The sequence below is a fragment of the Lactuca saligna genome, chromosome 6, assembly GCF_052625555.1.
Source record: "Lactuca saligna cultivar CGN05327 chromosome 6, ASM5262555v1, whole genome shotgun sequence".
NCBI lineage: Eukaryota > Viridiplantae > Streptophyta > Magnoliopsida > Asterales > Asteraceae > Lactuca > Lactuca saligna.
In genome coordinates, this window is record NC_136422.1 from 168,859,030 (window position 1) to 168,877,647 (window position 18,618).

Sequence of the window (18,618 nt, forward strand, 5' to 3'; positions counted from 1 at the left end):
ATGAAAATACACCACTCACTTCGAGGTTCAAGCTTTTTGTGAGTATCTCATCTTACGAAAGCTTTACAACCCTAAACCTTGATATGTGCCAACGAGGGAACCTTCCCTATCCATATCTCGTGAGGTGTTTTGGAAACCTTCTTAGTTGGGACTAGAGTAAGGATATGAGTGGCAGTCTATAAGGCATACCCCCAGAATGAGATAGGTAACAAAGCTCGACTCATCATGGAACGAAACATGTACAACAAAGTTCGATTGCGCTTCTCAGCTACACCATTGAGATGTGGTGTTCTAGGCAGCGTTAATTGTGAAACAATTCCACATTACTTAAGATAGTCATGCAACTCGATACTAAGATACTCACCACCCCTTTCATATCTGAGCATCTTTATCTTCCTGCCTAATTGATTCTCCACTTCTTGCTTAAACTCTTTGAACTTTTCAAAGGTTTCCGATTTGTGCTTGATTAAGTAGATATACCCATATCTACTATAATCATCGGTAAAAGTCACATAGAAGCAGTTTGCATCCCTTGTGGTGGATCAGAAGGGCCCACACACATCTGTGTGTATGAGATCCAACAATCCCTCGCCTCTTTCACAAGTACCAATGAAAGGTGATTTAGTCATCTTTTCCAAGTAAACAAGATTCGCACGTGTCTTCTGACTTTAGGTCAAACGACTCCAAGACTCCATCCTTTTGGAGTTGGGCTATGAATTTCTTGTTGACATGTCCAATATGACAACGCCACAAGCATGCCTTATCTAAATCGTTAGACGAATCAATATGCAAAACATAATTTCCTAAGTTGTCTACAACCATCATAGTTTCATATACACCATTACAAGGTAATGCTTCAAAATAAAAGTACCATTATAGAAAGCATTAACAGAACCAACTTCATTATTAAAAGAAAATCTAAAACCTTGTCTGTACAAACCATGAAAAAAAAATATTCCTCATCATCTCTAACGAGTAGCAACAACCATTCAAGTCTAATACTAACCCACTACTAAACACTACAGATTAAATCCCAATGTTGGTGACAAGCGAAGATTTCCTATTCCCCATTATCAGGTTCATCTTCCCATGCTCCACATTCCTACTTCTTCTTAGCCCCTGCAAATCAGAACACATGTGAAAACCACATCCTGTGTCAAGGACCCAAGAACTAGCATGTGAAGAGTTATAAGATATAATAGTATAAATACCTGCTAAGGTGGGCTTTATCTTCCCATCCTTGATGTCCTGCAAGTATTTCGAGCACCTTCGTTTCTAATGACCATTCTCATGACAGTAGAAGCACGTTGCTTCTTTAGGATCAGATGAGGGAATGGCAGAACCGGTTTTACCTTTGGATCCATTTGAAGAAGATCCATCATGGGACTTTCCCTTGTGATTCTTAGATGGATCTTTCCTCTTTTTCCTTTTTCCATGTCCTATAGCCAGGACTGGGGCAGCAGCAGCAGTGGACTCAACACCTTTGCCTTTCAATCCACTTTCAACAGTTCTAAAAAAAACCTTAAAGTTTTCTCAAAGTGACTTCCTCCTTGTTCATATGATAAGTCATCTTGAACTGATCATAACAAGGAGTTAAAGAGTGGAGGATTATATAAAAGGCCAACTCTTTGTCAAGGTTGACATTCAACTTGAGCAAACGATCCACACACCTTTGCATTCTTTGCAAGTGGCTCGTTATGGACTCTCCATCTTTCATCTTGGTTGTTATCAGTAAGGAGACAATCTCGTACCTTTCTTGATGCGCACTTTGATGATACTTTTCCATCAAGTCTTCGTACATCTCTTAAGTCCAGTAGTCCTCATTGAACCCATGCAGCTTAGGAGTTATAGTGGCCACCATAATACATGACACCTTTGTCACGTCCTTTTCGTGAGCCCTATACTCAATTATTTTTTCAGGAGTAGCTTTGGTTTCATCGATCTCGTTCAGCTGCTTGTCGAGAACGTATTCCTTTTCTTCATATCGCAAGGCCATTCGAATTTTGTGAATCCAATCATTAAATTGGATCCATCGAAGGTGATCCTAGCACAAATTCATAAGAGAAAAGGAGCTTGAGGAGTTGGAGTTCAAGCCAGAAGAGTTGTTTAAGCCGGACATCTGAAGAAGAAAAAGAAAAAAGTTTTGATTAGATAAAGAATCCTTAATATAACACCCAAATGAAATATTAAGGTTAGGACCCAACACAATAATTCACAATTTGGAAGAGGGATGCCATAATCCAATTGAAAATTATTTGAAGGTAGGTAAATGAGGATTTACCAATTCCACCAGGAAAAACGAAATGAAGAATTAGGTTTTATATGAAATGAAATTCCTAGATTCTCTTGAGATTCATTGAACTTTTCAGTGGCATGTTTAATCTTGATTATGCCCTTCAAGTTTGTGACTGGGATACCAAGGATCACAAACAAGGTGTGAATAACCATGCAAATTAGTTTGGTACTCTCGATATCATTTACCACCTAATCAATGTGTTGGTTAACCACACACTATCCATTGATTGATGGTAATTTTCAAGCTACCCTTTGCCACACTTGTTAGTCTAAGTTAATGTGTCGGTTAACCACACACGCTCCACTAACGACTTGGCAAGGTGCAAAGTGCAATTTCATGGACTAGCAACATTTTCACATTTGTCCTAAAGTAACTAAGATTGGAAATTTATAAAAACATTTAGTTACTTTATAATTTTCATTATACTTATTAATGAGGAATTAATGTCCTATCCTACCCGTTCGGCTAACGACCCTCCACCAATCAAGGAAGTGGTGGTTGAGAGTGGACACCCATTCAACCGCCATTTTATAGGCTGCTTCCTTATATCCCCTTATAGGTCGGCTTCGTGAATGAGGCCTACTAAGGGTAAGACTTACTCATCTTATATATATATATATATATATATATATATATATATATATATATATATATATATATATATATATATATATATATATATAATAGCATAAGGGTTTTAGAATTTAATATTTCAAAATTAAACTTTAATTCCAAAACTTGAGGGCAAATTTTAAAACTATTCAAAACTTCTAGATCAGATTTTAAACAATTAAATTAATCATATAATTTTGATATTATTTTAAAATTTGGCCTAATCCATCTTATTTGTTAAGGAAATCAAATTACCATTAAAAAATGAATTTATGCTGATAAAAACGATTTATGGTAATAATCCCAAACCAAACAAGATATGGAAATCGAAAAACCAGTTGTCTGACGAGTCAACTCGTCGAATCGGGGCTTGGACTCGACGAGCTCATCTTTAAACTCATCGAGTTCATCAGACAGATTGCAAAATCTGTTTTTTATAGCTTTAAACAAATTACAATTGCATCAAATATAACAAGAAAAACATCCTAGGCTCTGATACCACTGATAGGTTTTGAGCATATCTACATTCCTATGTGCACATGCAATCCTATTTGCTTTGGATCTAGGTTTTTCTCAAGTTATACATGCAAATTAATTTTCCAAAGAAAGAACCCTAGATCTACTATATAAAATCGAAATCTATACATATTGGGGTTTAGAAGAATACCTTTCTTGTTAGCTAGTAGTAACAAGTAATCCTTTTTTCAATTCCTTGACCTTTGAAAGCCTAGTACCCTAAGCGTTGTACCTCTAATGGAGTCACAAACACCACAAGCAAAGAATGAGATAGAAATCAGCTAGGGTTTATCTTAGGAATCAAGTGGTCGATTTCTAGAGGCTAAGGGGTCTTTATATACTTGTGGCTGCTAGGGTTTTAGTAGAAACCCTAATCTGATTGCTTAAGCCTTAAGCAGTCCATGTAAAACTTCCAGAAGCCCCCCTTAGACGAAATCTTCTATGGGCCTCCCATAGATTTCGTCCAACCCTTCCAAGGTGATCCAACAGCCCATTTTGCAACTATCAATGATTTACAAAACCAGTCTACTTAATTTTAATTAGTTCTGTTAATCCCCAAATTAATTTTTGATTAATACTAATTAAATAATATGATTTCTCAATCAATATATTATTCTTATAATATATTAATAAAACTCCTTCTCTAATACTCATCTTGTCTAGTATCTATGGTGAAGGTAACCCAAAAGGATCATGCTACAATCAAATCAAGTATATAAAAATTATAGTTAAGGGCATAGAAACCTAATCCAACAAAATCCCCACTGGTCTCTAAATATAATTTAGGAACTCATCCACCTAAATCAACTCGATAGTCTTAGGTACTACTTCATTACTCACCATGACTCACCGACCGACCTCACGCCAACATATCGGGGTCTTGCATTTCCTCCCATAAAGCATCTCAAAAGGAGGCTGATCAATGTTAGCGTGATAATTGTTGTTATAAAAAAACTCCGCCAAGGAGATATGTATCCTAACTCCCACCGAAATCCAATACACATGCCCAAACCATATCCTCCAAGGACTGGATAGTCCGCTTGCTTTGATCGTCAGTCTGCGGGTGGAAGTGCCACAACCTCCCAGAAGTATATGCCGACCAACTTCTTCGCAGGGATACTCTCTTGAATTGGAATAAAATGCGCGCTCTTGGTTAATCAATCCATGATGACCCAAATTGAATCCAATCTGCACGCAGTCCAAGGAAACTTTGTAATGAAATCCATGGTGATCTCCTCCCATTTCCAAACAGTAATGTCTAACGGATTCATCTTTCCATGAGGCTGTTGATGCTTGGCCTTGAATCTCCTATAATTCAAGCACCTCTACACATACCAAGCTACATCCCGCTTCATGCAGAGCCACCAGTAATCAGGATGGAGATCTCTATACATCTTCGTCGCCCCAGGATGAATGGAGAATCTCAATTTGTGCACCTCTTCCTTTGGAACCTGATGCACACCTACCCAATAAGGAACCCACACTCTCCGATGGAGAGTCAATAACCCCCAACTATCATAATCAAAGGAAGCCACCTGACCCACTTTGCGATCAGTCTTTCAGTGCTCTTCCTTCATAGACTCAACCTGAGCCTCTCGAATCTGCTCCAAAAGTGGAGTAATCACTGTCATCCTCATTCAGATATCCTTGATCGGATCAGCGACCGCCTTACGACTGAGAGCATCGACCACCACATTGGCCTTCCCCAAATGGTAAAGGATCTCACAATCATAAACCTTCACCATAACCAACCACCGGAACTGCCTCATGTTCACATTCGGTTGATCCATCAAATACCTCAGGCTCTTGTGATCTATATAAATAGTACAGCAAACCCCATAGAGGTAATATCACAAATCTTGAGGGCGAAAACCACTGCCTCCGGCTCTAAACTATGTGTCAGATAATTCGCCTCATGAGGCTTCAAGTTCCTCGAAGCGTAAGCAATCACATGTGACCCCTTTGCATCAGAACTGAACCCAAACATGTGATCAACACATTAAACCACGAAATCCTAGACATCCTCTGGCAGGGTCAAAATTGGTGCCTCACACAATCTATGTCTCAGGGTCTCAAAAGTTGCCTACTGTTCAAGCCCCCATTAAAAAGTGACCATCTTCTTTGTCAACCGAGCCAGAGGAACCGCTATCTTGGAAAAATCCTAAATGAACCTCCAATAATAACCTAGCAACCCAAGGAAAATCTGAATCTCAGATGGAGACTTCGGAACCGCCCATCCCATCATAGCCTCGACCTTGGCCGGATTAACCAGAATACTGTTGGATTAAGTGTCTAAGACCATAACTATAATTGGTATGTACTTGACCCAAGAGTAGCATGGTCCATTTGAGTTGCATATCACCAGGATAATTTGATAGGATGGACTTTTGAGAATAGGTTATTATAAGATCTAATATATTAATATGAAATCATATTATTTAATTAGTATTGATCAAAAATTAATTTGGAATTAATTTTGTGATCAAAAGAGACTAATTAAATATATGGGGATTGATTGGTAAATCATTCATTCTTATGGTGTGGGCCAATGATCCATGATTCCTTAGGTTGGGCTAAACCTATGTGAAAACCCATGGATGATCCATGGAGGTTTAAACCCATGGAGCCTAAGGAATGTGGGAAGTCATGCACATTAGGGTTTGCATCGTGTAACCCTAATTAAGCCACACTATATAAAAAGCTTCTTAGCCTCCAAAATGGTGCACTAGTTCTTGAAAGATCATTGAGCCGATTTTAGGGTGAGGATATTCTCTCAAAAGTCATCCTTTGTCCAAAGGTGTGTTGTGATTCCATTTGAAGCATTCATACTATTAGTGCTAAGTTCTTAAAGGCCAAAACTACAAGCTACAACAAAGAGGTAATTCTATAACTCATTTATGTGATGTTTATGTCATTTGTATGCTAGTTGTAGGCTTAATGATTTGGAAACAATATTGTCTGTATAATTAGAGAAAACATAGATCCAAATCATCTAGGGTTGCATGTACACCATAGGAGTTATAGAATGCTCAAAACCCTTCAGTGGTATTAGAGCCTAGGGTTGTTTTCCATTATACTTGATGCTACTTGTTTTCAAAACTTGAAAAAGTCGATTTTCTACTTACTGGACAGTGGACTCGCCGAGTCCCCTCAGAAAACTGACCAACTCGCCGAGTCAGTTCATGCACTTGACGAGTTGGTGGTCCAGAATGCAGATTTTTGAGGTTTTTGGCTAGAATCGGACTAGGATCATTACCCTAAGCTGTTTTTGAACTTATAAACCTGTTTTTCATGTGGTAATGATCATGCTTATCCAATTTAAAAGATAATTGTCAAAGCTTCATGATTTATATTAGTTTAAAAGATTAGGCTAATTTATTGAAACTTGTTTGATATGAATTATCTTAACTTATGAGCTTAATTAGATCATAGGAAAATTGTTTGATTTTGTTGTTAGAACTTTTGATCTAATTGTTTTGATGAATTCCATAACTTGTCCTCAAGTTATGAAAAGTGAAGAGTCTCCTTTTTTAAATTTCATCTTAAGCGGTTTTAAGTCTTCCATAATTTGCCCTCAAGTTATGGAACTTGAAGAGTCTTTGGACTAAAAATGAAATTATTTTATATAAAAGGACCAAAAGTGTTATTTTTATAAAAGGAAGAGTAATGAAAAGGGTCTAACTCTACTTACAAACAATCAAATTAAAATACAAGATCCGCGAATTACCGACGAAAATGGAAAACAAATACACTCTCAATAATACATATCGTTACTAAACGAATTGATTCGGTCTCGAATCGATAACAACACAAAATCGTTAAACCAAAGTAATTTGTTAATCACGCGATAACTACGATGAGTCAACATACAAACTTTGGGCTTTAAAGTTTCAAATCTTGCTTGTTGGGCCTTGCTAGCCTATCAACATGATCTTTGGGCCCAAAGGGATTATGCTTACGTGATATTGGGCCTTCTATAACCCAATTCCACGTAAAAGGACTTTCAATAGCTATAATGTGTTATTGGGCCCTAATGGCCCAATAGTACTACTAGTGAGGTTGAGAAGTCAAATGCGAGTGGGGCCAAGTGTCTTTCACATTCCTGATAGCCTTGAATAACTCCTGGTAATAAAGTGGGCTTCGTACCCTCCTTTCTCCTCGATTGTTGGGCTATGAGAAAACACAGTAAACAGATTTAGGACGATAAACAATAGTAATCAGGGTGGGGGGATTAAGTGAGTAGTAACGACCGATGCCTTTAAGGATCGTTTGTAATCTGTAGTTATAAACTAGTCATTTTCCTAATGCATGATTATAACAACTCACAAACCCTAATTAATCCAACACCATCGGTATAACAATAAACAAGTCATGTATTTTACATATTGGGAAAACATCAGGTTTTCCTGGGAAGTTCAACATTTTCACTTGTGTGACTTATACAAAGTTCAACAACTATACATGTTTTAAAAATCAACAAGCATATTTACGGATCTCCACACTTTTTTTTAAACAAATACTCTTTTTCAGAAAATATCGGATTTTCTGGGTTTACAAACTACACCAAATCATTTTACTTCAACATTACTTATGAACTCACCAACATTTCATATGTTGACGTTTTTCAAAATAACTTGTATTCTCAGGTAACAGGTAAGCCGAAGAATAAGTATCAAGTTATGTCATGGTGTTTTGCTTAGATTATCTATCGAACGGTTTATGTTATGAAATTGTAATGACTAAAACAATGTAATGGATGTAAACAATATCAGTTGTATTATTTCAATGCATGGTGATGAATGATGTTATGATTCATGTATAATCATTGTGATGATATTCAATTTAAGTCACAAGATCCCTCAGACGTTTCCACCATCTGGTTCGGGGGTGTGACATGTCGTCTTGTTTGTGAACCGACATCTCCCTTCACAATCCTATAAATCGTTTAATTTCAACATTAGTATAGATTATTTGCTTCCTTTAAACTTAAAGAGACAAACCCCTAAATTTTGAATTCCCAAACGTGAAAGCGACATTAAGGTCGTTTTCTTGAGAGCATAGATAAAATCGAAAGCAAAAGATGGGAACTGGAATGAAGATAAAGTTATACAATCTGAGAATGGAGAAGAATCACACCTAAACCAGAAACGAAAATCAGGAAGATGAAGGCCGATTACAATGGTGTGTATCGATAGAAGCAGGTGACATCAAGAGAAACTGTAATGGTCCGATCGAATACGGTTTCCCTCCAAGGTTGCGATGTCATCATCGTCGGTGGAGTAGCCAAACTCAAGCCTTCTCTCTTCTTTGACACAATCATCCCCAACGATTGGGAAAATATATTGAAAGATTTAGGGTTGAAGGTCTTATTATATCTGGTTCATGAAACATTAATTTGCCTAAATTAAAGGATTAATCATTAAATTATTTAATTACTAAAATTAATTAAACGTTAAGATTACTATTTTACCCCTATCTAGGTTTTTGAAATGATTGGTCTACAATCATCCATACATCCACACAATAGATACTTAGAATAAATGAACCTCTCTCTCTCTCTCTCTCTATCTCTCTCTCTCTCTCTCTCTATATATATATATATATATATATATATATATATATATATATATATATATATATATATATATGTAAAGAAGTTTATCGAGAACAAAGTTTATTATGAGAATGTTTATGAACCAATCATTTATAAAAACATTTATGGGCATCTAACAAACTAATTAGGGTTATTTTAGGTTTTTTGAACAAGTCGTTAATATCATATCAAATAATATCCCATCAATTTAAGAAACAAGTTTTTTATCTCTCAAATTTAACAAATAACAGTAATTAAATCGTATTTTCTTCTCAATTATCTTTGTATTTTCTTTCATGTATTAACCATATACCCATGGATGTTTAATGCTCGAAAAAAAATCATCCGCCCCTTCGACTCTCTTATGCGGCCATAAAGAAATCAATCACAATAAGTCATCGACCATGGATTGTTGATGATCAATCACAAAGAATTGATTGGCTAAAAAAAGCTTATCAAAGTTTCGTCTGAACGCCAAAGTCTGCCCGATCATCCTCTTTAGTTAAAATAAATTCATAGTCCTATGTCAAAAGCCTGGGTCCATTATAGCTTTAGTTGCCTCGACAAATGAGCCCTTGTTAGTAGCGGATTTCGGGGAGTTGGTTGATCACCAACCTTGTGAACCACCGTTTGTGGAGATTCCTGAATCATTTGGGTTAAATGAGATTTCCCCAGAACCTGCTTTCCTTGGCACATGTACTTTCTTTAACTTTTGAGCCTTATGGATTTTGTATATGTATAAGTATGTATGTTTCTAATAATTCCCTTTTGCCTTTTCATTAACATTGAACAAAAGAGAAAAGTGGTGTTAAAAATATGATGATCACAACAAGAAGAAAAATAAAACACAAATATATGTGGAAACCCATGTAGGGGAAACCACAAGGAACAACTTAATATATTAATGAAGCTCAGCAATAAAGAAGAATGTTACATAGTTGAAAATCACCAAGAGCGAGAGGAGAAAAACATGTAATGGAATGAATAAAAATATGACATCCAATAACTTGATATAGAACCTTAGAAAGAGTCTTAATCATATTACAAAATCTCAAAAAAATGGAACATTTATAAGAGATAGCTAACTTGATAACCAAACACATAACTACACAATATATTATATTTTCTTCCTTTACATAAAAGTAATAAAATGCAATATCAATAAGTAAAACGTTGCATAAAAGAAAATATCATGTGATGCAACACAATCTAACAAAACACTTCCAAAATGATTGCATATTTTTCAACATATTTCCATAGATAATTAAGGTTTCATAGCATCTTCAACACTCTATACACCTCATGTAGCTAAAAACATTATATATTATATATATATATATATATATATATATATGTGTGTGTGTGTGTGTGTGTGTATGTGTGTGTTCATCAATTCACAATATATAAAAATGTACTAGATCTAAGTAGGACAAGTAGAGGACATATGTATCCGAATTGGGACATTCAAGTCCATATGGGGGAACTTTAACGCTTGTTGACAATACTATATTCGAAAAAATGATGATACATGAGAAAATCTAGTTGAGTTAACATAAAGTGTAATTTGCATTCTTGTTTTATCTTAGGGGTTTATTTGGAAATATTTATTGTGTTACTATTTTCTAATCTTTAAAAAAATTACAAGTTGTTATATGTTACCAATGATCATAAACAACATGCTGACAGACCTCTTCTTTAATTGGACATGAATCATCAAATTATTTTGATATCTACGTGAAAGTTAATCACAAGCCCGGTCCTAAAGGTGTGCAATCTGTGCAACCACACAGGGCCCCGAAAAAAGTAGGGCTCAAATTTTAGCCAAATTATATTTTTAATTTATTAATATATAATACATTACGTTAAACTTTTAAAAGACGATCTGTAGTTTCGCTGGTAAGGCACATGCCCTAAACCACCTTCAAGATGACCAAGGTTTGAATCCTCTCATGTCTTTGTTTTTTTTTTTTTTTTTTTTTTTGTTAATCCTCCCTAATAAATAAAGATCTTTTGTCACATGTCACATTCTCATTTATTTTGCCATATGTAATTTTGTGGTTATTTTCAATTAATTTTTTTTCCACATGTCATTTTGTGGTTTTTTTTTTATTTTATTAATTTCCACATAATATTTAAATATAATAATTGCAATAAATGTAATAATAAATGCATATCAATTTCATTAATTGACTTCCTTTTAATTTTAAATTTTCTAAATTAAAGTTTTATTAGTTTCCTTTGTTTATTTATCTACATTATTTGTTTAATTAAAAAACAAACAATTTAATTTTAACAATTCAATATTTTTCGATTTTTTTTCTTATAAATTCAAACTTCTCAAATGTTTAGAATTTAGTATTTTTTTTCTTTAAAATGAACCCATGTAATACATGGGTCTTACACCTAGTTCCTTTATATATTACTATTTGATGCCAAAGTAAGCAAAACAAGTTTGTAGTTCGCAAGTGACTCCGCTTTTCTAAGTTTATTGTAAAAGACTAAGGTTCAATTCTTAGCAACCATATTTTCATTTTCAAATTAATCACTTTCTATTTTTTTTCTTTTTCCTTTTCTTCTTCTCTCTTTTCTCTTATTTTATCTCACCCTAAACTACCTTAATTTCTATTAATAAAATTATATATATATATATATATATATATATATATATATATATATATATATATGGGTAAAGTGAATATACCTAACAACCTTATATAAGCTTAGGTACCTAACTTCATAATACTACATCGGTTTGTATCATATTTACATTGTAATTGCCTAAGGTTCCTAAACTTCAACCCCATAACTTGATTACTTCCAAAATCTTTGGATTTTCAACAATATATTTCTTTTGCATCACGTCTTTCTATCGAATACCACCTAATGGACTTCATATCCTACCGCTACAAATGAAAGGATGTATGAGAAATATAATGATAAATTTTCAAATTTTTTTTGAAGTAAATCAAGTTTAGGGATGAAATTTAAGAACCTTGGATGATTGAAATGAAAATTTAATGCAAAATAACGTAGTTTGATGAGGTTAGGTACCTAAGCTTATATAAGGTTGTTAGGTATATTCACTTTACCCTATATATATATATATATATATATATATATATATATATATATATATATATATATATATATATATATATATAATTTAATTTTAGTGGCCTTTTTTTTTCCGCATAGTGTCCTCAAAATCAAAAGACCAGCCCTGGTTAATCACCTTAAATATATTTATTTTCATATATAATTGTTATATATTTTTTAATTGTTTGGCATAACTTTGGCTATTACATAATTTCGAACTCTTATACCCGTGCATGTTTTTTTTTCCGTACAGATTGCTAACGAAACCCGAAAAGGAATAAATAAAAAACCATATCCACTCGTGTTTCTACTTGTGTATCAAACTGGAATGCTCAAACTATGCTTTTTCATTGACATTTAGTCATACGATATACCATCCATTTTTAAGTTCATTCTTTAAACTTATAACCTCATCTCTTGGTAATGTCATCGTCACTAATACCCCGCTGCAGTTTTCTGGACCTTGAAGAACTAATATGACTCCTTCATTCCCACTCCCTGCCATCATATAGTTTACAAAAACCGGTTTGTGCCCTTTCAGTTCAAATCCATACAAATTAGCCCCTTGTATATTCACAAATGTCAAAGTTTCCCCATAAAATGTAACATCAGAATTCTTATTTTCTCCATCCACAAAGTCCTCAATCAAGACACTATCATTTAGTGTCTTATTAGTGATCATTTGTGCTAAATCTGTAACCTTAGCCTCCGAAACCATAAAATCAACAACAACCCTACTCACAAAATGGTCATTCCTTTGAGCTTTACTTTCATTCTTTGGAGAACCATATGTGCATAAGGTCACAATCTTGGGATCAAGTTGCTCTCTTATCTTAGCTAATGACTTCCATATGATGGCACTAAGTGCTTCGAAAGGCTTGGCATTGGCATTTGAAGTTATCATGTCAACAATTTTTGATGAAATATGAAGGGAAAATGTAACCATTTTGGTATTGTTAGCATTGCACCAAAGGTTTTCAGCAAGATCAACACCTCTAAAAGCATATGTTTTTTCTTGAACCGGTATTTTTGTATTGTTTGTGATTATAGTGATGGGAATTTGAGATAAGGTTTCTCCTTTAATGACCTTAGACCACAAGTTCATGAAGGTTGAAGCGAATAACCCATCTCCAAGGATGTGAGACCAACTTAATCCAACTGAGAGTCCTCCACATTTGAACCTTGTGAACTGAAAATATAAAGTTGTGTATTAAATTCAACTTTATATATATATTTCTATCATTAAATATAGTTAAAGGTTTATTATAAATAAATGCAATGTATTTCCATCATTGATCAATGCGTATAACATACATACTTTTTAGATATTTAATAAAACAAACTACACTTTGTTTTCTCACATTTTTATAAAACTTTTTTGCATTACACGATTAAAAAATATATTACATAAATTGTATACGCATCTCTATATGTATCAAACCTTATAATTATATACAAAATAAGAAGTTTGGATGCCGATCCTCTCAAAATGGAAAATGTTGGGGATTTTTTTAGCTAAAGAATTACCAGTTAGGAAAAGAAATAGAAAAAAATATTTATTATCCAGTCAAAATACCTTAAGATAACTAATGATGGTAGAATGATTCATATCTCATAATTAAACCAGAGTCGGTAATTCTAACTCATTTATATACCCTAAACCCTATATTGTTTGGTATGGGCCATACTTTATTTTTAATAGAACAAATGAGAATATATAATCACATATTACATGTGAAAAAAATCATGTGGTTCACTTTGACTTAGTCATAATATCTAATCACAATTTACATGTGAAATTTCGACTTGTTTTAGGTTAATTTTCCAAGTCTAATTACCTATTTAAATGATTTCATTTCATTAATGTAAAAATTTTTGGTTGGGAAGAAACCAATAGCTATTTTTTCTATATTATAATAAATGTTGGTAATTTTAATGTCATCAAGTGTAGTTAGGATTTCATTCGAGACAAGTTGAGTTCCCTTTGGCTATATTCCAAGATTGTAGGTGTTGAATGCACACTTAGATAGCTAACAAGAACTCAAGGTGTTGAATGCACACTTAGATAGCTAACAAGAACTCGGGAGCACAAGGGTATGGGGCAACTTCCCTAGTGTGGTTCCAAGGGGACATCACCCCTTGTGGGATCTAAGGGCAACGCCCCTGGTAGGGTCCAAGGATCCTACCGTTATTTCCCCGCCAAAATCCAAGGGTGGCTCAATTCCTTGTAGACGTGTTGTTTCACTCAAAACTTTTATCTTTTACCTATATGTTGAAGAATTGGCGTTATAGAAGACACAAGAATTGTATTATGATTTTGCAAGATGTTATCTCTTCATAACATGAAACAAACAAGATATTTTATTTTTGTGAATCAGATTAGTCCTAAAATCTATTTCGATTTCTTGGATTATCCCATAGTTTGAATTCGTGTAACCCAGAAATTGAGTCAAATTACACATTTTGGAAAATGTTGTAATTACAATACAACAAATTATCCAGGTCATATTAATATGTTGTCCCTATAATTCTAACAAAAAATATACCATTTTGTTGTTAAAAAAAATGAACATACCAAATTTGAACCAAATTATAGGTTTTAGGGTTCCCAACTGAATTTTGCACATTCCTAGGTAAAACAAGAAAAACTAGTTAAACTGGAAACATATCAAATTCGTAAAGGTTACTTACGGAAGAGTCTCTGCTCTTGAGTAGAGGTTTCCTATCTCTTAACTATTCTTATCTTATTCTAATGAGATTGTATTGTTGTTGTTGTTCAAATTGGAAGAATGGGTCAAAGAAACAAGTTGAAATCACATCAATGAGTTCAAAATGAATACAATCTCTCAAATCAAATTATTCAAAGATATTATGTTTCATGGTGTTCGGCTCCCATGTGAATTGTCTTAGTTTCAATTGGCGGACAATGTAAACTTTCTTAATGGATTGTCTTTGGATAATGCCCTTAATCTCATGTATAATGGATTAACCGTTAACTTTCTTAAGAGTAAATTGTATGGAGTGGGTGTCCAAGGTCGGAAATTAGTAATAAAATTAATTGCAAAGAAGGTTCCCTTCCCTTTACTTATTGGAGATTTTGTCTCTTTTGGAGGAAGGCTTGCTATATGTAAAGTTGTTTTGGTCATCTTAGGAATGTATCTTTCTTTTTCTCTTTACAAAGTCCCCCTCAAGGTAGTTAATACCTTGAAGAGTATGCGATGATCAACTTCTTTTGAGGGGTATCAATGCAAAAAAAAAAAAAAAAAAAAAAAAGGCGAGCATAGAATGGAAAAAAGCTTTTTCTAATCAGGAGAATTCAGGTTCTTAATTAATTAATCTCGTGTTTTTGGGAAAATGGTTATGCACGTTTAAAACACACACACACACACACACACATATATATATATATATATATATATATATATATATATATATATATATATATATATATATATATATATTCTAATGGAACAACTCAAAACACACACACATATATATATATATATATATATATATATATATATATATATATATATATATATATATATATATATATATATATTCTAATGGAACAACTCGGAAACTTTGATCTAATAAAAAGGTTTTTGGCATAGTGGTATTATGAGTTGACGGATAGTTGTTCCTTAGCCAAAGATTAAGGGTTAAAGTCTCCTTTGAGACACGAAAGGTAATTAATATAGTGAGTACAAGTGTAGCCTACACGGTCTTAAAAAAAATGAGAGAATGTCTGTGAATAGAGTTCATTTATGTACCTGTAAGCATTATTAAATAATCTCAAAATATTTGACTATACAATTAAGTTGTATTATTGAATTCTTCCATTAAATATTACTTAATGCATGCAAAATGTCTAATAACAAATCTCGAAATGAAAGACTATAGCTTAGCATGTGTGGCTTAATTAAGATGACAGCACATACGTCTAACTGTCTAAGTCGAATCTTTTAAGTTCATAGTTGACTTTATGACAAAGCCGACCTATGCTAAATTTGTTTTAATCTGTGATTTGAATGATGGATTCTTACATGAATATTATATATATATATATATATATATATATATATATATATATATATATATATATATATATATATATATATATATATATATATATATATATATATATATATATAGCTGTTATTGTTTTTAACGAAACTATAATACAAATTATAATTAAATCCATGAATGAAGTGCTTAGTTTATTAACGTGCAACAAATGCAAATTTATGAATTTATGTGAAAGATATATGCAGACAGTATATACATGAATGATGTTATGGTTTATATTTTATATATGCATTAAAAAAGAAGATCCAGTATGTTCCATGTATTTTTAGGAGATCCAGTATATTTAGGTAGATATAATGTCATAAATGGACAGCAAAGTATTGTTTACTTTTTAACAAAACATCATTATTCTAAAACAATGTCACAAAAACTAGTTGTTTTTGTTTATTAAATATATAAGAGATAACAAATATCAGCTTCAAGCTGAGTTACAAGCTATTAGTTAGTTTTACAAAACACATCTTAAAACTGTCATGTCATCCTAAACTGTGAGGTATCATTGAAGGGGAAAACAAAGTTTGAAAATTATGCAAGTGCCACCCCAAGAACCAAGAGGAGATATTATGATAGTAACTGTTTTAGTAATTTTTTTTAAGTTAGTTTACTCTAATTATGTAGCGTTATGTCATATAATTTTCCTTATGAAGTGAAAAGATGCTACACTTATTATTTTGGTTCTATACATATATACATAAATACATATTCATTGATCCAATACGAATTATAAACTTCTCAAGGAAATTAGAACTGAATCGAGAATCATGAGACCAAATAATTTTCACTTGTTTGTTATACATAGAAATGAAATGTAATTGCCCAATTTTTTTTCTATTGAATTATTTTCATTTCATAGGGGTGGGTGATTTTGTCTCACTATTACATGGGTGTGAAATAGAATGATATATTCATATTTACAAATTTATTCGTATTTATATAACTTTTAATAACATTAATTGACATTTTCTTAATATTCAAAATTCAAATCTTTTTTTTCTAAAAATAAATACAACTTTTTTTGTTTATGTTTTAAATCTCATCGCATTTTTGTTTTGGTTTTGGTAAACGAATTATCGATTATGTTTATACATAAGTTATTTAATGGTTAAAATTTATATTTGTAAAATAACATGTCTATCTTTATCCAATAGCTTATTCTTTTTATAGATAATGGAATGTGATGATAATCCATTGCTTTGTAATGATCTAATTCAATATATTATTTTATTCTTGATTCTTGATTTAAATTCCACTACCAAACATAAAATTAGGGTAATAAGTAAACTAACTCGATAAATTAAAAACAATATTCATGGTGAAGATCATCATATACCGAATTTGTTATTATACAAGCTCGATTTGATCCATTATCCAACTTGTTTAACCTATTTTTTTCTTCTAAAACTTTTAAAATAATTAAATTCATGTGAAAAAAATAAATAATTTACCTGAATAGAAACAAGAGGAGAGAATTCAAGGTCAGGGCCAAGTACATGACCACTATAAGCGAGTTCACTCACATCGCATTTCATCTCAACCCATTCATCAACGGTGGTGTTACTCTCCGCCTCCACCACCCTAATCCCACTGTCGTTACACTTGATGAACGGCCGGTTGTTTTCCAGCCGCCGTCGGATCCGGCCGGCCACCGTGGAGTACAGGCTTAGAAGGTACGACATGGCTGTTTTCAGTTCGAAAATGATTAGACCATCGGCAGCTTCTTTCGTGAAGAAATATACTCCTTTTATGTAGTGTAATTTCATGGCTAAATCGGCGTTTGTGCAACGGCGAATGGTGTTTGCCGCCGTTACTTCACCAGGAACCACCGTGGATAGACGGATGTTGGAGAGTTTTGCCTCCATGGTTGTGTTATGGTACTTTCAAAGTAAACTATCGTACGTAGCAATTTTATAGGTGGAGGTTTTCAAATCCAAAAAAAAAAAAAGATAAAGAGGTTTTCTACGATATATTTATTATTTCTTAATTAAATTATTTTCAGTTAATATATATTTTTTAAACCATATCTTAAGAAATACTCCGTAATGGTTCAATAATTCAGTTAATTACTTAAAATATAATTTGGCTTATTATTATTATTTTTTTCTGTCCAGAAACTTCTTATTTATATCATAGGCTCTCATAATAAATATACATAAATAATATAATTGACATAACGATATTGATTCAAGTATATTATTATTTGTAAAGTGTAAATAAGAATTAACTAGAAAACGTGGCATTAATAAACAAGGTTGTGCATGTCACTTTTCTCCATTTTAATGGATTTCACGTGATGAGGTTTAAAATTCGTAAACGTGAATAAATACATTATCATCTTTCATTTTTATGTCACGATTGTTTGTGTTTGATTAAGTTAATATATAACGATGATGTGATTATATATAAATATGGTTTTAAA

At 32.9% G+C, this 18,618-nt stretch overlaps 1 protein-coding gene across 1 annotated transcript; it reads right to left on the reverse strand.

Moving 5' to 3' along the window:
* Window positions 1-12,259: 12,259 nt before the first annotated feature.
* On the reverse strand, window positions 12,260-18,076 carry LOC145002155 (protein ECERIFERUM 2-like). Its single transcript, XM_078961451.1, has 2 exons — window positions 17,648-18,076; window positions 12,260-13,302 (listed from the first exon to the last, which is right to left on the reverse strand). The coding sequence occupies exons 1-2, from the start codon at window positions 18,059-18,061 to the stop codon at window positions 12,475-12,477; spliced, it is 1,242 nt and encodes a 413-aa protein (XP_078817577.1). The 5' UTR covers window positions 18,062-18,076; the 3' UTR covers window positions 12,260-12,474.
* Window positions 18,077-18,618: the final 542 nt, after the last annotated feature.